The sequence below is a fragment of the Crinia signifera genome, chromosome 3, assembly GCF_055691185.1.
Source record: "Crinia signifera chromosome 3, ASM5569118v1, whole genome shotgun sequence".
Lineage (NCBI taxonomy): Eukaryota > Metazoa > Chordata > Amphibia > Anura > Myobatrachidae > Crinia > Crinia signifera.
The window spans coordinates 141,899,008-141,916,317 of NC_139219.1; the positions used below are offsets into that span (position 1 = coordinate 141,899,008).

At 40.2% G+C, this 17,310-nt stretch overlaps 1 protein-coding gene across 2 annotated transcripts in view; it reads right to left on the reverse strand.

The window, feature by feature from the left end:
* The window catches only part of LOC146063830 (uncharacterized), a 63,661-nt gene that overhangs the window by 35,759 nt on the left and 10,592 nt on the right, over nt 1-17,310 (reverse strand). For both annotated transcript variants that reach the window (XR_014471684.1, XM_083176629.1), the window contains exons 3-7: nt 16,270-16,389; nt 15,479-15,598; nt 15,038-15,160; nt 12,213-12,295; nt 2,695-2,820 (exon numbers count right to left, since the gene is read on the reverse strand). Coding sequence is in view for 1 of the 2 variants with exons in the window: in XM_083176629.1 (XP_083032755.1) it covers nt 2,695-2,820; nt 12,213-12,295; nt 15,038-15,160; nt 15,479-15,598; nt 16,270-16,389 (572 nt within the window). In the remaining variant the exon portion in view is untranslated. The remainder of the gene's footprint in view (nt 1-2,694; nt 2,821-12,212; nt 12,296-15,037; nt 15,161-15,478; nt 15,599-16,269; nt 16,390-17,310) is intronic.

Consider the following 17,310-nt stretch of genomic DNA (forward strand, 5'->3'; position numbering starts at 1 on the left):
CCAGCCTGTCACACATATACACACTCTTGTCTCAGATGCTGCAGCTGTGCTCTTTCTGAAATGAGTGCCTGGGAAAAAAACAACATTGTTTCTCAGTGTTTTTTTTTTCCTGAATAGTGTAGTTCATAGGTTCTCATACTCAGTCCTCAGGACCCCGCACAGTGTGTGTTTTGCAGGTCTCCTAACAGAGGGGCACATGTATTAATGTGCCTATAACGTTTGGCGAATAACGATTCCCGCTTCTCCAGCATAACGTGGAGAAGCGGGCAAACGTTATAGGCAGATGTATTAACCCCATCCCAGATGATAAGGAGAGCCGTTATCCCCAGTGTGAACGGTTCTCCTTATCGTCTCCCTCGCCGCCCCGCACATGCGCAATCGCCGCCCCCCCCCCCCCCCCCCCCCCATGCCGGCTTTCTGGGCATGCGCGAGATCTCGCTAAAACTGCGAGATCTCCAGCACAGCCCAAGCCAGACACAGGGCTAGCGTTGTCCCCACAGTGGGGGATAGGACAACGCTATCCCTGAGCTGGCGAAGCAGCCGGGGCGAATTAATGCCTTGAAGGCTGTTAATACATCATCCCGGTCGTTAATCCCTGGGGGGGATTGCAGGGGACAGCCCCGCCGAGCGTAACTCGGCGGGCTGTCACTAGCGCACGTTAGGTGCGCTAGTAGTAGTAATACATTGGAGGAATCGTAATCCCCCCCAGTTAACCAGCTTTAAGTGCATTTTTGCACTTAACGCTGGTTCATACATCTGCCCCAGAATCACAAGTGACATAATAAGCTCCACCTGTGGATCTTTTCAAATGTGTCAATGAGTAAAGAATGCACCTGTGCACCTACCAGGTGATCTGGAAAACATGAACGAGTTTGAGAACCCCTGGTGTAGTTAGTCTATAGCTTTCATTTACCATCTAAAACCATCTAATCTAAAATGGTCACAAAAGGTATTTTCATCCAGCGATAGCTGTTTTCAAATCTCCGTATATAATCTGTGAAAACAGCCTTGGCTTTATGCAGACCAATTTGTAAGCATATTGCCAAGGAGAAATGCAATACTATTTAGTGCAGATGGTTCAAACTCTAAATAGCACTTTGTGAAATAATGGTTCACTCACAATCTCCTAGTGGGTTTAACAGCATTTGTTTTATATTCCACTATTGAAAAAGGTGAAATCCGAAACGCGTCTAGCGTGCACTGGACTCTGTGGACCCCTAACGTGGACTGACTGGACGGACTTCCTGGTTTCCTGTGGCTGACCTTTCCGGAGGGTCAGTGAAGCTGAACATCAAGCTCCAGGGAAGACAAGCGGCCTCTGGTTCCAGTTTGCCTGTGGGGACTCAATTTATGCTTTTATCTTTGTCTCCTATATGTGAGTGTAATCTTTAATAAACCCCCTTTGTGTTTATACAATCTGCACTATCTTTGCCTTCTCTTAAATGTTTTCCATGTGCAACTACTGTGGAACAAGGCGGAGGTGCATTGCCAGTGGAATATAAAACAAATGCTGTTAAACCCACTAGGAGATTGTGAGTGAACCATTATTTCACAAAGTGCTATTTAGAGTTTGAACCATCTGCACTAAATAGTATTGCATTTCTCCTTGGCAATATGCTTACAAATTGGTCTGCATAAAGCCAAGGCTGTTTTCACAGATTGTATACGGAGATTTGAAAACTGTCAACACTTCCGTAAAGGGATAGTACCCATTTATATTTTATATTTCTTTTTTCACATGGTGTTTTTGGGGAGCGCTTTATTGATTATGTGCATCTTTCTTTGTCAATTCTGTACCTCTGAGTGATCTGGATGTCACTCTTTGCACCCGATCTTTAGCTGCACCCTAATAACTTGTGCGCACCAATTGCTATTTCCAGAAATTTGTATCCAGCGATAGCTGTTCAGAGCATGTGCTTGCACAGAATCTAGTGAGGTGATTGGTTACGTTTTGTACTGCATTAATGGCCACTCCCACCAGAACTTCTTTCTGATGACAGATTTTTGATCTACTGTACAAAACAAGAACCTGTACAATGCTAAATTTCCCTCATCTCTTTTTAGGGTATCCCGATATCTAGGTTGAAAGTTAAAAGGTCAATACCATAGCATTGATGTGACATATGCCAAGGTTGACATGAGTTTTTGGTAATGTTTAACATTTTTGCAACCTTTTTTTATACTTTACATCCATATAGAGTGCAATTTGGAGCGTTGAAGTATGGTGAGCGCAGGAGTGGCGGAACAAGGTACCTAACCGAAGTATGGTGAGCAAAGTGCTTGGGTGTTAACACTGACGCTAAATAAACTCACATTGACCTTTTAATTTGTCAACCATCTTGTGCATGACAACCTAATATACCACACGCCTCTTTTAGATTACATGCTCTAGCGAACAGAGATCTCTCACCTTCTGCCTAACTCAATTTGTTTTTCTTACTGTACAGTGCAGCAGAATGTGCTGGTACTATATAAAATATATATGGATGAAGCTTTCGCCAGACTTTTACCTCTTATTTCAACAGTTGGAAGTATACAGCAGTTACATAGAGAATGCCTCTTATAGCTATGGTTGCTATTCTTAGCATCCTCTGCAGATGATTTGCTATATGTGGCTATTATACTGCTACAATGTGTACAACATAAACAAAAATCTGGATAATATGAATAATATTGGATTAAGGATGACTAGACCTTTTGCACAGATGAAGACATCAGAGAGAACAGCATCCGAAGAAGGAATTTATCACCGATGGCTAGCATGGCTTTATGGTGCTCTGGGCTGGCAGCAATATTTCCCAATGAGGCACAGCTGTAATACTGCAATAAATACATGGACAATAAGAAACTGTTCAAAACCGATTACACAATATGAATATGACATGCTTCCATGGGTTGTACAGATTCCAGATTCCTTATTCACCATACTAATAGCCTATCATCAATCTATTTATTACAGTTCAGCAGTCCTGACATTATAATAAATAAAAGCTAAGTGATTGTGTATATATTATATACTAGTAAGCCTGCTCAAAGCAAATGCTTCGAAAGCTAGTCTGCTATCTTGTGATTGCCTTTGTGTTTGTGCATGTGTCTGGTCATAGTGCTCGAAATGTGCCAGTATTCTATGGTATGGTATTCACTTGCAGCTGCTTGTTCTCGATCACTGTGGGAAGCAGTGACCGGGCAGCCCATGCCTCCCCCTACAGTGAGCGGCTGCATAGTGGACAGACCCCCCCATATGAGCTACCCCGCTCAGTGATCCATGAGCTATACCCAGGGAGAGGCAGTGGCTCACAGGGGGAAGGTGAACAGCAGTAAGTGATACAGAAAGGGTGACTGGGAGAAGGAGCTGGTAACAGGAGAGGGTGATAGGGTGATAAAAGAGAAGTTACATGGTGAGGATGACAGTTAAAGGCATTAGATGATCCCACCAAGAGGCAGAGGGTGACCAGAGAGCAGTAAGTGACAGGGAGAGGGTAACAGGGAGCAGCCAGAGGTGTGTCAGGGACACAGGAAACAGTCAGGTGCCAGCAAAGTGTATAGAAAAGAATAGTAAACATGCAATAAGACTTGTATTTTCACATACTATGATTTTATTGCAATCCGGGTGGATTCATCTAATGCAAAAGCATTATGCCATTCATTAGGCCTGCTGTCTATTTTAAATGATGTGGTTAAACAAAATTCCAGACAAGCTTCTAAAAAATTGTCCATACAGATTAACAACTATGCAATAAATAACTGCAGATTATGCTACATCCTTAATTAGTTTTTGGGTAGCTCACAACTACACCAGATAAGGCGTTTTCAAAGAAACCTTTACAGGCCTCTATTGTTCACATGCAAACCCGTGGTCTACTCAACATGAGACAGACCACGTCTCAGCTCGGTGTCATGAGTTCCTCAGCAGGGGAATGTAGAGACAGGGGCGAGGAGGAATTAGCTGGGTGTGCAACTATAATGAGACAACCTGAGGCAGTTGTGTAAAAACAGCAGGATTTAACGACAGAAAGAACAATAAATGTAGCAGTTCAGTACATGTTGAAATGAAAGGATTCAACCATTTCATGCAGCTCTAATAATGAATTTGTTAATACTGTAAAATACTAAAAATGAAAGCGAAATTGAGCCTAATTCAGACTTGATCGCAAAGCAGATTTTCTCAAATGGACAAAACCATGCTGCACTGCAGGTGGGGCAAATGTAAGATGTGCACATCTCACTTCAAACCCAGGTCATTGCCATGTTGACTCGGGCCAAGGTTCGGTGTGAAAGCAACACACTGATCAACTCTGTAATTCAAACCGGGGTATAAGAAGAATTAGACAGGGTCGCCCGGGTTTCAAATGAAAGTGTCAGACCCAGGATGGAGCCGGCATAGCGTTGTGAAAGCGGTATTATTAGGTTTCTGTGCAGGGTAAATACTGTCTGCTTTATTTCTACACTGCAATTTAGATTTCAGTTTGAACATACCTCACCCAAATCTAACTCTCTCTGCACATCTTACATTTGACCCACCTGTAGTGCAGCATGGTTTTGTCCATTTGAGAAAAAAAGGGGGCTGTGTGATCAGGTCTGAATTAGGCTCATTGTCCGCTTACAAAGTAAAATACTTAAACTGTGTGCACATTAGACGATGTGTACCAGACTTGATATTAGGAGCGACGAGACTCAGTGGTGCAGCCAACATCAACAAGTGCATACATATTCGAAGCATGACCCTCGCTAGAGATATCCTCTATAATCCTGCATGTACAGATTACAGAGGACATTGCCATAACCTCCAACATGGCCCATTCAATTAGGTACATAATTCTCTGTTGCTGGACTTCCCTCTTAATTTATGATTGCCATCTGATGTGCTAAATTAGTTAGTTAATTGATATGAAAGATATTTCTCCGCCGTTGACGGCAATCAGAACATTTTGTACCTAATGGAATGGGTCATGTTGGAGGGTATGCATTGCTAACAACCCACGGGGGCACGCATTGTTAACTATAAAAATGTGTACACACAAGACGATGTATACATGAAAATATTGTTAACAATTGTCCTTATCGTCAATATATCTTAATATATTGTCTAGTGTATACACATATTTTAAAGAATATCTGCTGCTTAGTAACACAGTCCATCACATTTATAGAGGAGCTGTGATTATCTATCTTTACTTCCAAAATTCTCTTTTTAACTACCAAACTCCATAGAATCTAAACTATTAAAACTAGTAATAGGAGTCCACGTGTTATGGTGTGTACACACGGTCAGATGTGCCTTAAGATACTATCCACGATCCGATCCGATCGTGGATAGTATCTTAAGGCACATCCGATTTGCATACAAGTCTGACTATATAGTGCAGATCTGCACTATATAGTCATGGCAGACAAGACTTTCTGCCTTGCGATACGTGAACGCGCATCGGAATCGGATCGGGATCGCAAGGGTTAAAACCCTTGCGATCTGCATCCGATTCCGATCCGATGTTGACTATATCGTCAACATCGGAAGGCAAAAAGTACCGTGCGTACACACCATAAGTCTCTATTATGGGCAAAAATCAGCTCATGTCATAGAAGTATGATTTGAGTACAGCGTTGTCAGATCTCCTTTGTTTGTTGTGCACACGCCTTAATTCTTTCACAACATGGAATAAGTACAAAGAGCAGCAATATCTAGAACACAGTGGTAATGAGAATATTATTATGTGATACACCTTGTAATGCTATTTACAAGTTTACACCTTAAGGTGGAACGGGAAGCGGTCATCTATTAGAATGAACTTAGGTCTACAGTCATTAGGTCGACCCCACTAAGTCGACTGGCAGGAAGGTCGACCTGACTTAAGGTCGACATGGGCCAAGGTCGACATGACTTAAGGTCGAATTTGCATAAAGGTCGACATGAGGAAGGTCGACTGGTCATATGGTCGACATGGGGTTTTTCACAGTTTTTTGAGCCGACAGGCGGTATTTCATGCCCTACCATCCACTAGGGCGTGGATGAGGTCATTAAAGCTGTGGCGAGCGAAGCGAGCCACCGTGCCTGATGCATCGCTAGCGATGCGAGGGTCCGATTCTCATTGCCAACTGTGTCCATGTCGACATTCGGATAAAAAAACAGTGAAAAACCCATGTCGACCTTATGACCAGTCGACCTTCCTCATGTCGACCTTTATGCAAATTCGACCTTAAGTCATGTCGACCTTGGCCCATGTCGACCTTAAATCAGGTCGACCTTCCTGCCAGTCGAACTAATGGGGTCGACCTAATGACTGTAGACCTAAGTTCATTCTGACAGATGTACCGATTCCAGTGGAACACACACAGGCGATGACTGGGAAAGCAGAATAAAAATAAGCTTATTTTTAAGTAATGGTTTTTAAAAATCATCCAGAGATTTAAAATCACTGCAATGAACTTCTATGGCCTATGGTCCCATTTACACAGAACATAGCTTCCTGTTCCAACAGGCATAGGCACCACTTAAAGATGCAAATTGAGTCCATCTCAGACAATGCTGTGTGTGCTGCTCTTGACCTGGCCTGCCACTTCACTGGATTGAACTGAACTCTCTGTGTAATCCTTTATTCTGTACATTTATTGTTTTATTATGTATGTTTCATAGCCTTTTGAGGCCGTTTTATTAAATACTTGGATTTTAAATTGTGTACTTCACTATAGCGCACTCTGATTCTTTGTGTAGATTTATATATATATATCCAGGTGTGGGCAGCATGCCAATTCTGCATTTCTGCTGAGGGAACCCTGCCACAGAACATACTTCAGTCAAACATCAAATTAAGAGAGAGAGAGAAAAAAACATCTAAAAGAATGTCTTCAATTCCAGATAAGAAATGATCAACCTATAAATTATAATCATCAAGCTAGCTACTAAAATGGAGGAACAGGGAAGCCGCAAACATTTTTAGTGCCCATGTATTAATTTGGTAAATGTTTGTTTATGTTGTAACGGTGGTGAAGTTACTGACATATTATTTTGCTTGTAATGCTGAATGGGTTGTCTCCAAGAAACACTGCTGTGTTTAGAGTAAGGGAGGTAGGAGTATGCAAGACACAATTTATAATTCTGCTGAACCACACAGAGCAACACCTGGCACATTACAGTGTCTGTTTAACCCTTTCAGTCCATATAACAAGTTTGACTCCCCTTCAATCCAAACTGCAAAGGATAAGTCACACTCATCCTAGAACCTTTTCATGAAAGATGAGAGTCTCTGCCCTCAACTACAAGCCCCCCTAAGTAGTTATTACCTAGTAATAACTCGGCAAACACCCTACTCTACATAAAGAGTAAGGAATCCAAAAATGGGGGAGGGTTCAAATTACCAGATCCCCACAATTTGGTGTGCAATCATTTGAGGCAAAGTCTGGTTCCAACATCTATGGTCATTACATGTCAGCTCAATCAGATGTGTCCACCACCCATCTCAAATTTTTTATGAAAATTTAGTTAAGAGAGGATGTCACAACAATTATTTCTGCCCAAATATCTCATTTGTCTGACAATTCATTTATTAAATATTGATATTTCAATTTATTAAATTATTTACTAATCATGGCCTCTTTGTCCAGTTTATTTTATGTATCATGGGTATCTACATTAGATATTCCAATTTTTCGAGGGTTTTTATCACAGGTATACATGGTACTCTTGTTTTATAGACTTTAAGGAAAATTACAGACTGTTACAACAGGTTCCAAACAAGGGAAAATAATGTGATCGTTGACTTAATTTGTCGAATCAAGTAATGTTAAAGTTTTTAAATATCATGGTTTCTTGTGTTAATTATGTATGTGATACAACAGTAATCAAACAAACTTACTCTATTTTTTTCAGTTGAGAAAATCATTACCATGCTGATTTTTGGGTGTGGTAGTAATGTATGGATGTGGTTAGTACCTTAAAAAAAATTGTATAGCGAATGCTGATTTAACACTTTTAATTCTGTTTGAAAAACATGCGTTTTAGCCTTAACGTCATATGCGAGGCAGATAAAGTTATTTGGATTGTATTTTAGGATTCAGGAGTAAATGTAACCATTAAAAAAGTCCAAATTTCATGGCGATTCCTTAATAAAATCTCATGATACCTATAACACACTGGGTAAAAAAGCAGCAATTAATAAAAGTTAAATATATTGAAATATTTAATAAACTAAATTGGCAGACAGTTGAGATATTTGTCAGAAATAGTTGTTTTGACATCCCCTCTAAACCTATAAAAAATTCCAAAAATATTAGATGGGTGGTGGACAATTGCATTTTTGGAGGGATGATCTGATGTGAAATGAACCGTGGTATCATTAGATGGACTATCTTATTATTACTACAAATGTTATGCATGTCATAAAAATTAAATTGCTTCTTTTTAACTAGTTTGAAAGTACAGATTTGAAGTTATGAAAATCAGTCTAGAATCTTATTTTTGGCTTTTTCAAAAAGGTAGCTTGGTGCAGAAGCAAGAATAACAAAATAACTCTTGGTTATGGGTAGGGGAAAAAATACCCATTTTTGCTTTTAAGTCTTCTAGATTAGAACAAAAATGAAGGTGTAATTTGTGTGGGTGCTGCATAAAAAAAAATATTGCCATTGATGTTGGAATGTGACAAGCCCAAAAAGTGCCAGAACAAGCATGGATTTAAAAGGCTCACTATACATTTAAATCTGATAACTAAAAAACAATAATCATACAAAAATATATTCCAAAGCATACAAACATATTACTAAAACAAAAACAGATATTTGAAATAGATTATAAACAGACATTTACATCTAACACTGGTTGCTATAATGCTGGATAAAGTCCATTCATTCTATATTTGCTGCAGGATTTAATGATCTAGGCAAATAGCAACCTATTGATCAGCGGCAGCTTCCCAAGTCAACATAAAAGGTTGAATCTATGAAGATTGTTGGGCACACAAACACAGTAAGTAGCAGCTATGGATACTGGTCTCTACACAAAAGCTTATCCACAAAACCCTAACTACAGATATGACTATGAGATACTATGGGGTTTATTTACTAAGATGGGAGTTCTATGGAAGATGGAATGTTGCTATGGGCAACCAATCAGATTCTATCTATTATCTTCTAGAAGGTGCTAAATAAATAACAAGTAGATTCTGATTGGATATAAATAAACCCCTACAGCTGTTAATTACTGATGCACATTTCTGCAGTATATACAAATAAAGGACCTCTTAAAAAGCTTGTTATATAATTCTCTAATTATTGAATTGCTTTTACTGAAGATTATTTTGGGCAATGGATGGAGGCAGATTTCTACATTTAATTACAGGTGGCTTAATGATAGATGTAAATTGTTCACTGTATCAGAAGTGATACTTCTGTCCTGTGTACTGCAGGGAAGTTAGACTTTGGTAAATTAAGGTATCAGCATTCAGCCTTTTTAGAATGTTGCATGACATGGTTTCAGATGAAATAAACCCCAAAACACTATAGAGTCATAGTAACAATTTGGAAGGTTTGGGACTGGTCATGTGAGCAGTGTCCCCCTTCTTTTGCTGATGATGCCTTCTTCTAATCTTTTTTGTAAGATGGCAAGTGCACTGCACAGAAGACCAATAAATCTGAACTGTCCCACCAATATCAGCCTAAAAAAACAGAGAGCACACTGTATTGATCTAATTACAATACAGTGCGCTCTCTGTTTTTTTTTAGTTTTGTTCTAATTCAGACTCATTGTATTCTGTTTTGGGAGCAGCACAAACAGCTGTGGTCATTATTATATTTATAATTATTCTTATAATAGTTAAAAGTTGCGCTTGATTTTACTTTGTAAGTATTTTTCTTTTAAAATCAGCCCACTTGGAGGTATGTTCATGGGACAGGAAATGATCCAGGTTGCTTTGTTAGTATACACTGTTCTGACACCCTGGGAAGAAGACAGGGCCGGATTAAGGTTTGTGGGAGCCCTGGACAACATAAGGGACCTCCCACCCTGGTTGGAGGCAGGTTCCACACCCACATCCCCCGACGGAGGCAGGTTCCCCCCTGGTACCTGGGCATTGCAGGGATCGCGGCAGCGTGGTCCGTGAGGCACTGGGTCCCTGTGGCGGATGGGAAATCAGTTCCCATCCGCCGCAGGGACCCCGGCGCTGATTTCCCATCCACCGCGGGGACCCCCTGCCCACCCCGCACTACCCGACCCTGCTGCCTGACACCCACCCCGCCACTGCCACAGCAGTGAGGTGGCGGGTGTGGGGGCCCCGGAATGTTTGGGGGCGCCGGGGCGAAAGCCACTGGGTGAAGGGTTGGAGGGGCTGATACTCCCTTACAATAAGAATGTAGAAAATGAGTATTCTCCCTGTTTGAAACTAACTCTACCAATCAGAAGCCATTATTATTTCTTTATATTGATGCAAAGAAAGCTTTTGATACAAAACACTTAGGGCCAGATGCACTAAGCTTCAAAAGTGATAAAAAAGAGAGAGATAAACAACCAATTAATCATCTCCTGTCTGTCATTTTTCAAACACAGTCTGTGACGTGGCAGGTAGGAGCTGATTGGCTGGCTGTTTATCACTCTCCATTTATCACTTTTAAAGCTTAGTGCATCTGGCCCATACTGAGGTCCTGACTAGGTTTGGTTTCTCAGGTCAAATTTACAGGCTAGATTACATCTGTAATCTAATGTTATGGCATGTGCTTTCAGTAGCAGGTTTTCTTTTAAATCACTTAATTAAAGATTTATACGATTCCTTGGCTTTTTAATCTTTTCAACAAAAACAATCAATGTGAAAAATAGTGCCAACACCACCACAGTTCTGCCAGCCTAGCTAAAGATTTTTATAAATACTTTGGTATTAGACATTGTATTCTGACAAACTCACCTCTTTCTCATCCCCTTCCTTGTCCCCCCTATCCTAATCTCAAAGGAGGTATTTCTTTATTGTATATTACTCTATTATCCCCGAAACTTCACATACTGTACAAGAAACATGGGCGTTAGTATTGAATATCCGATTGACAGAGGTCTAAAGTTTTTAAAAATCTTTAAAATGTCCAGATGCATAAATCATTTGGAAATGTTGTTCAAATTAAGACACAGCCTCTATCACACGCCAGTGAAATGACAAAAAATATGGCCTGAATCTTCTACATTTTGCTGGAAACAATGTGGTATAGAAGGTGCTATAACTAAGGCATTATTGGCTGAGGTCTTTGACCTGTTACTTCCTGAAATTGTCTTTTTCCATAATTTTCCTCCTCATCTCCCAGGTAAACACACATATAATAGAATATATACATACACATATACATGCACACTGCAGGTGGGGTAGATGTAACATGTGCAGAGAGAGTTAGATTTGGGAGTTATTTTGTTTCTGTGCAGAGTAAATACTGGCTGCTTTATTTTTACACTGCAATATAGTTTGACGTACACAGCCCACCCCAATCTAACTCTCCCTGCACATGTTACATCTGCCCCACCTGCAGACCATGGTTTTGTCCATTAGAGAGAGAATTTCCTTTTGCAAGTGAACCAGAATCAGGCCCTAGGTACAATGGGTTATTTCCCCTTTCCCACCTCTAATATTACTTTGGCTATTGCCTTCAGGGACTCACTGTTTTTAGTAATATTTCTCCTAGTGGATATGTTACCTACTTTTATGGCGCAGACTCTGTATCACCATAGACTTTTATCAGTCTCAATCTTGAAGGCATACACATACTTTTTGGAGTGATGGTTTTATATATTTTACATTTATACTTTTTTATTTTCCTCTCTCTCTCTTTTCACATTTTTTCCTCTCTTTTCACTGTTTTATTTTCCTCTCTCTCTTTTTACATTTGCAATTTCTGTAATGTTACATTTCTCTTCAATAAAAAAGATTTCAATTGACCAAAAAAACAATTAAGCAAACCAGAAGAAATCTAATTTGGTGTATAAGTTTTTACTCACAATTCATTTACCTGTTTGTGCCTCATATTATTAATCAGTTTCCCCTTTGCTTTCTATTGTAACATTGCTTTGCTATCTGACTTTCCTTTCTTTGTCAGGGCTACTGTAGATGTATAAAGCTTCAAAAAGTGGAACGTGATAAACAACCAGCCATTCAGCTCCTACCTGTCATTTTTCAAAGCCAGCCTGTAAAATTGCAATTAGCATCAATATTTACACAACACCAAATTCAGTACAAGCCATCATAATGTCATACCTGGATTTCTGAATCAGCTGATTGCAGGAGCAGCGTGAGAACTGGCAGCGCTCCCTCTCTGCACAGGATGCTCTTGATACGTTCTGCAAGTTAAATGCAATGAACCAAGGTTATGTGAATAGTTCATAAATTATTTAAGTATATAATATGTATGGAGGATTACCATAGTGACTTCATTTGTAAACATAAAGCCAGAAGAAAAAAAAAACACCACAGAACAGTAGAACAGCCTTAACACAGCAGAAATATCTCCAGGCTAAATGGCCACCCATCTGCCCAGTTGCTTTGCCAACTACATTTTCTGGGAATTTTATTCAAGTGTTCCGTGTTCTCTTTGTACTAGCATTACTTCTGAGCCACTGTTTCATTTAATGCTCTTTTCTTCTGGCATTAGATGTATTGCTAACCTACTTGATAATTAAACAAGTATCACTTCATAGTGGAGCAAAAACACAACAAATATTACAATGTAGTTCAGAAATATATAGGTTTCATCACTTAAAAGTTGAAAACAAATGCATCACGGACAATGCAGCGAGACGGAAATGATTCGCTACAAAAATTTCAGTGCCATTTTTCTCTTGAACATAGCTCTATAAAATGGTTCATTTGTTAAGTATTATAGTTTCCTAGTTTATTTTCAGTGACAAGGTTACATACAAATGACACAATAATTAACTAATACAGCTAACTTAAGGGCCTACAGTATTGATAAAAGAACGAATATACTTTAAGGTTGGCCTACTCATCTGTATTTTGGGGGTAATTCAGACCTGATCACATGCCAAGCATTCACTTAAGCTGCCGCTCTGCTAGAGTGAAATCCCACCTTAAAAATGAATGGGATCGCTGTGTGAACGGATGTGTACGGCTACATGTCTAAAACCCATCATAACAGGCTCACCATCAAATGATTTTTACACTGGGAACAAGTCATACTCAGAGTCACCAGAGACTTGCTTTTCGGTGAAATGGAAAAAGGCATATCCGGCCTGGAGCTGATGTCACACACCCACCCTTAGAACGCGCAGGCGCGCCTAGCATTTTGCCGGATACTCCCAGCGTTTTTCTTTGGATAGATAAGGGGTGTAGAGACCGGTGCTTTGTAATTAAACTAGATATGTGTCTGATGCGCACAAATGAGCGTGACAGTGTGGATTTATAGCATGAATGTTAGCAGATATTTATTGGTCACCATGCCTTATCTCAATAACAACCAAATACTTGTGTCTCAATGCTGCACATAAAAATGATATATCTCAAACAGAAAAGAAGGAAAATTCTCCTCCCCTCCAGACACCTTCTCTCTCTTCCCCCTACCCACTGACTGTACCCACTCTCTGCCCTGAGAGTACTCTTGTGGAGAACAATATCCACAGCCTGCACCAGCAGCACAGGGTAGTGACTGCATTTATTTTTACCTTCAAATACTGCATGCTTTTTGTCACATTTAATTTTCCTTCTTTTCTGTTTAATGAATATCATTTTTATGTCCAGCATTAAGACATAAGCATTTTGTTGGGTACTTGTGTATTTGCAGGGTGAAATCGCATCGCATGGCACGGTTTCATGCGATGCGACCTCACTAGTTCATTTGGTTCTTGTGTATTAGCACGGCGCCCGTTATGCAGTTAGTGTAGCGGCGCTGTCAGAATCAGATTCAGCGCCAGAATTTGTTAGTTGATTTTTTTCTTCTTTATTATTAAGTAAAATCCAGTTACAAGTTAACACATGTCGTCATTACTGTCTCAGATGTATGATATGGCAGGTGTGAATGTGTTCCTGAAACACCCCCCACTATCCACGGCAGCCCAAAGCGTGGCGAGCAGCCGCGTTATGCGTCCTCCCGACCTTTTCATACCCCTCTATCCACGGCGGCGTGGAGTTGACTTTATAAAGTGTGGAGAGCGCACCGAGCTACCGAGCCCGAAGCGTGGCGAGCGGACGCGGATTACTTTACATGTGTTCAGTGTCCCCTCGCCATGCTTCGGGCTCGGTAGCTCGCTGCGCTTGCCACACTTTATAAAATCAACTCCACGCTGACGTGGATAGTGGGGGTATGACACGCTTCGGGGTGACGTGGATAGTGGGGATGTGCTACATCCCATTGCATTGCATAGACGTGTATACTGGGGGTGTTGTGCTAAATCGCATCGCACGCAAAATCGAATGCAATCGGATGCGATTTTGCATGTGATGCGATCCGCGGACAGGGTGCGGTGAATAAATTAACTAGTGAGATCGCATCGCACGGCACAAAAACGTGCCATGCAATGCGATTTCACTACGCAGAATAGCCCACTAAGAAAATAGCTTAGTGTGCGCCCTGCAAATACACAAGTACCTTTTGTTGTTATTGAGACGAGGCATGGTGACCAATAAATATCTGATAACATTCATGCTATAAATCCACTCTGTCACGCTCATTTGTGAGCATCACCCACATATCTAGTCTCTACACCCCTCATCTATCCAAATACTACAGGAGGGTAGCCCCTCATAGAGACCAACAGGTATATGACATTACTCATGTAGGTGAGCGCTATACCACCTTCTAACAAACCTTTTTTTGGGGCTCCCACTAAACAGTCAGTTTCCAACCTCAGATGCCTACTTCTGGTCAATCACCTTCAAAATGTATGCATGCGCAGACTATCGATAGTCAGCCACTGTGCAAATTCGCAGCCCCTTGAACATGTCAGTGATAAGTCAATGATGTTATACATACAAAACAGTCCACTTCTTCTATATGCATATCTGGCTACCCCTAAAATAAAAATATTTCTCTCTAAAACAAGTAAATGAATAAATAAGTGTGAAATAACCTGATCGAGTTAAGTTCAGAATAGCCCCAACAGCATTCTGTTGCACTCTAGGATCATAAGACTTTGCCAGTGTGAGCAGGGGCAGGATCCCTCCAGCAATACCAATGGCCTCACGATTGGATTCTGAAAAACAAGAAGTCAATTGAAACATTGATTTAAAATAAATAAATGAGATACATCATGAGCAAATCATACATTCTCCCTTTCCCTCATCAGTAGCCTATGTTCAAAAAAGCAAACTGAACTACCAAATATAAAAAGACAAATGACAAAGTATATATATATATATATATATATATATATATATATATGTAGTATATAGTTCTCAATAACCAATATTGTTAGGCAAACACCATTCATCAAACTAATAAATGTGCTAGACAATAGACATAATATAGTATGCAATGCAAACACCTATGAGCACCTATGTATAGTGCTAACCTGTGATTGCCAAAGTCATGATGCAGGCACAGGAGTTACATTGTACTGCGGAATCCCCAGACTCCAACATCTCAAGTATCGGCTCAAGTAATCCCACCTGGACAACAAGCTCTTTATTTACTGTAAATAGAAAAAACACTTGGGAATAATCATTGCCTTCATGAAATGTGATATGAAGAATCAAATACATTTTTGGACCTTTAGTATGTTGAATTAACTGGCCAAAACTAAATAAAACTTGATAGTGTTGTGTATAACAAATGCTTACATTGCAATAAAACAGTTGTTCTCAAACTCTGTGCTCATCATTGCAAACAGTTCACCTCTTCCAGGTGCACACAGACACATTTATAAAAAAAAATAAAAAATCCACAAGTGGAGTTATAACTATATTACTTGTGTTTCTGTGAGATCTAGAAAACATGAACTGTTTGGGGTTTTTAGAAACTATGCAATAAAAACAATAGAATAAATATAAGTACCCAACCTTATTTAAATATACATATACACACACACTATGGGGGTATTCAATGTGAATTATCAGCACAGGTAAAATTTACGTTAAATGTAATCAATCTATCTGACTGTTGGAAATTATCTGTCTGTCAGAAAGCCCTTGGATCGACAAAAATGGCCAAAGATTGCTGAAAACGACCACAGATTCGCCAATTTAGCATCCATTTTAGACAATGCAGGTTCGATCTGCACGGTTGACGTAAATAAAAACAAGATTTGAGCCATGAGTAGGTAACCATTGCATGTGTTTGCCGCTAAAGATGGTGTCAACTTACAGTTTCCTTCAAGAAGAAAGTTCACAAGGGACAAAGATGACATCTGCTGGACCTCCAAGTCACTGGACTGCAGCAATGGCTGGTATGGTTCCAGGAACTCTGGTGGCAGCTGTGAATTCACTAAGGATATGGGAAAGAATGAGAGATAAAACTTAAAACAGAAAAAAAAAACACAAACACACCACCAAGGGATGTGCACATCCAAAACTATGTATTTGTATTATAGAAACTAAATACGCCATGTTACATTGTCTAGCTGTGTTGGGATTGTTTGGTCTACAGCAAGCTGGTCGACAAGCTCTGAAATACCGCCTGTCGGCACATGTCGGCTCAAAAATACAGTGAAAAACCCCATGTTGACCTTTTGACTGTCGACCTAGACCCTGTCAACCTAATGCTTGTGTTGACCTAATGACCTGTCGACCTAAACCCATGTTGACCTAGAAAAATGTCGACCTTGACCCATGTCGACCTAAGGTGTCGACCCAACGTTTGTCGACCAACTTAATGTAGACCCAATGACCTTATCCCATCTAGCTGATCCTTAAAAGTGATTCTAATCAGGTAAATAGGCGTTGTTTTTTTTTAAGTCGGAGGCTTGGGGCTCTCAGCACAACAGGGTTCTAGCTCTACAGGGTGCTGGGCATCTTTTTTTTCAAGAACGCAAGTTATACAACAAGGAGTACCCAGTGACCAGTACTCATCTCCATAGCTTACCTTTATATCCAAGGATTGAGTCAGATCATGAACTGATCATTGGCCTAATTCAGACCTGATCGCAAATCACCTTTTTTCTCAAATGGGCAAAAACATGCTGCACTGCAGGTGGGGCAAATGTAACATGTGCAGAGAGTTAGATTAGAGTGGGGTGTGTTCAAACTGAAATCTAAATTGCAGTGTAAAAATAAAGCAACCAGTATTTATCCTGCAAAGAATGATAATGCTCTCACAACACTATGGGGATCTAAATCTCTCTTCACATCCTGCAGTGCCGCATAGTTTAGTTTATTTAAGAAAAAAGGTGAACTCTTAAGGTGCCCA